This window comes from Sorghum bicolor, chromosome 10 (genome assembly GCF_000003195.3).
Source record: "Sorghum bicolor cultivar BTx623 chromosome 10, Sorghum_bicolor_NCBIv3, whole genome shotgun sequence".
NCBI lineage: Eukaryota > Viridiplantae > Streptophyta > Magnoliopsida > Poales > Poaceae > Sorghum > Sorghum bicolor.
In genome coordinates, this window is record NC_012879.2 from 6514819 (window position 1) to 6516268 (window position 1450).

At 49.7% G+C, this 1450-nt stretch overlaps 1 protein-coding gene across 1 annotated transcript; it reads left to right on the forward strand.

Annotated features, from left to right (window-relative positions):
* LOC8077332 lies at positions 234 to 1104 on the forward strand. Its single transcript, XM_002436623.2, has one exon. It carries the CDS (start codon positions 482 to 484, stop codon positions 830 to 832), a length of 351 nt encoding a protein of 116 aa, XP_002436668.1. The 5' UTR covers positions 234 to 481; the 3' UTR covers positions 833 to 1104.

Genomic DNA, 1450 nt, shown 5'->3' on the forward strand with positions numbered 1-1450 from the left:
CCTAAATCCAATGCAAGGTCTGGTCTGGTTCTGTTACGGTAGAGACAAAGACGAGTAGCCTGACGAAGCAATGCTAATCAAGCCCTCGATCGGTAGTGGAAACAAAACGTGCAGGGCTTGCTTGCGCGCCTCCTCCCATTCCCTTCGCCCACAAGCACTGCCCTGATCTGAATCTGATCGAACGACACCACCGGATCCGAACAAACACAAACACGTAGTAGCATCTGAAATCCCAGCACACACTATCGCTTGCGTACAAGCCTTATAAATCGGGTAGCTATTTTTGCCCTTTCCCTCGCGCTCTATATATATATATATATATAAACCCTCCGATCGATGTACATGACGCATCCAAGAACTCATCCACGCTAATCAGTAATCACGCACACACGCAAACCATATACGCTTATCTTTCTTAGCTAGCTCCTCCGATCCATCTATCGTCGGCAGCAAAGCAATCACGAGGGGAGAGCAATAATTAATGGGCAACGTGGTCCTGGAGGCAACGTCGTCGATGGTGCCACCGGAGCTCGGCGACGCGCTGGTGAAGGTGGCCGTGTTCGCGGTGGTGCAGGCGCTGGTCTACCTCATCCTGCGCAAGTCGTCCGACGTCTTCGCCCCGGCCGGCGGGAAGACGGCGGCGAGGTCGTTCAGCTTCCGCCCGATGCGGAGCATGAGCGTCCGCCGCGTGCTCGCCGCCTTCTCCGACGTCCCTGTCGGCGTCCCGCCGGAGCCCGAGGACGGCGCTGGCGCCGTTGCGCCGGCGTCGCCTTCGCCGGTGGATCCCGGGGATGATGAGCCTGCCAGCCGCTTCAAGCCTTCAAGTGAATAATCCACACAAAAGAAGAAAAAAAAAGAGCCTTGCCTTCAAGTGAATAAGTAATCGTTGGGTCGAACGAACTTCTTTGCATTAGGTGCTTTGCTCAAATATATACTCCTAGTATATATATAGTAATTGATCTGTGTTACGTAAAATAGTACTAAAAAATGGTACTAGTGGTGGTACTACTACTACCACTACTTGAGGTACGTACGACGTGTACCGTATGTATATATGTACAGCTAGTTTGAGTATTGATCTTGATATTCGAGTTGCGATTATTACTTGGTCTGTTTTTCTATCTAATTACTTATTAAACAAGCGTGTTTTCTCGTCGACGATATGGATGTTGCTTCCCTGCTACTACTATTCGGTTGCCATCAAAATGCAAATGGAGAACACCAAACCAAGGCAGATTTAAGGCCCAAATCAAATGGTTAGAGAATTCCAAAATGGGCTGAGAAGCCCCGTTGTGGCTCGCTCTACGTCTCTACCCCATGAAACGGATGACTCTGGCGGTTGTCCCGTCCTCGTCGTCCCTGCTTTTAGGCCTTGTTCAGTTCGGAAAAAAGGGTGAAAAACGGCACTGTAGCACTTTCGTTTTTATTTGACAAATATTGTCCAATTATA

What these genes read in the sequence shown, in the direction of transcription:
- LOC8077332 (XM_002436623.2), top strand. Translation starts at nt 482, where the DNA reads ATGGGCAACGTGGTCCTGGAGGCAACGTCGTCGATGGTGCCACCGGAG.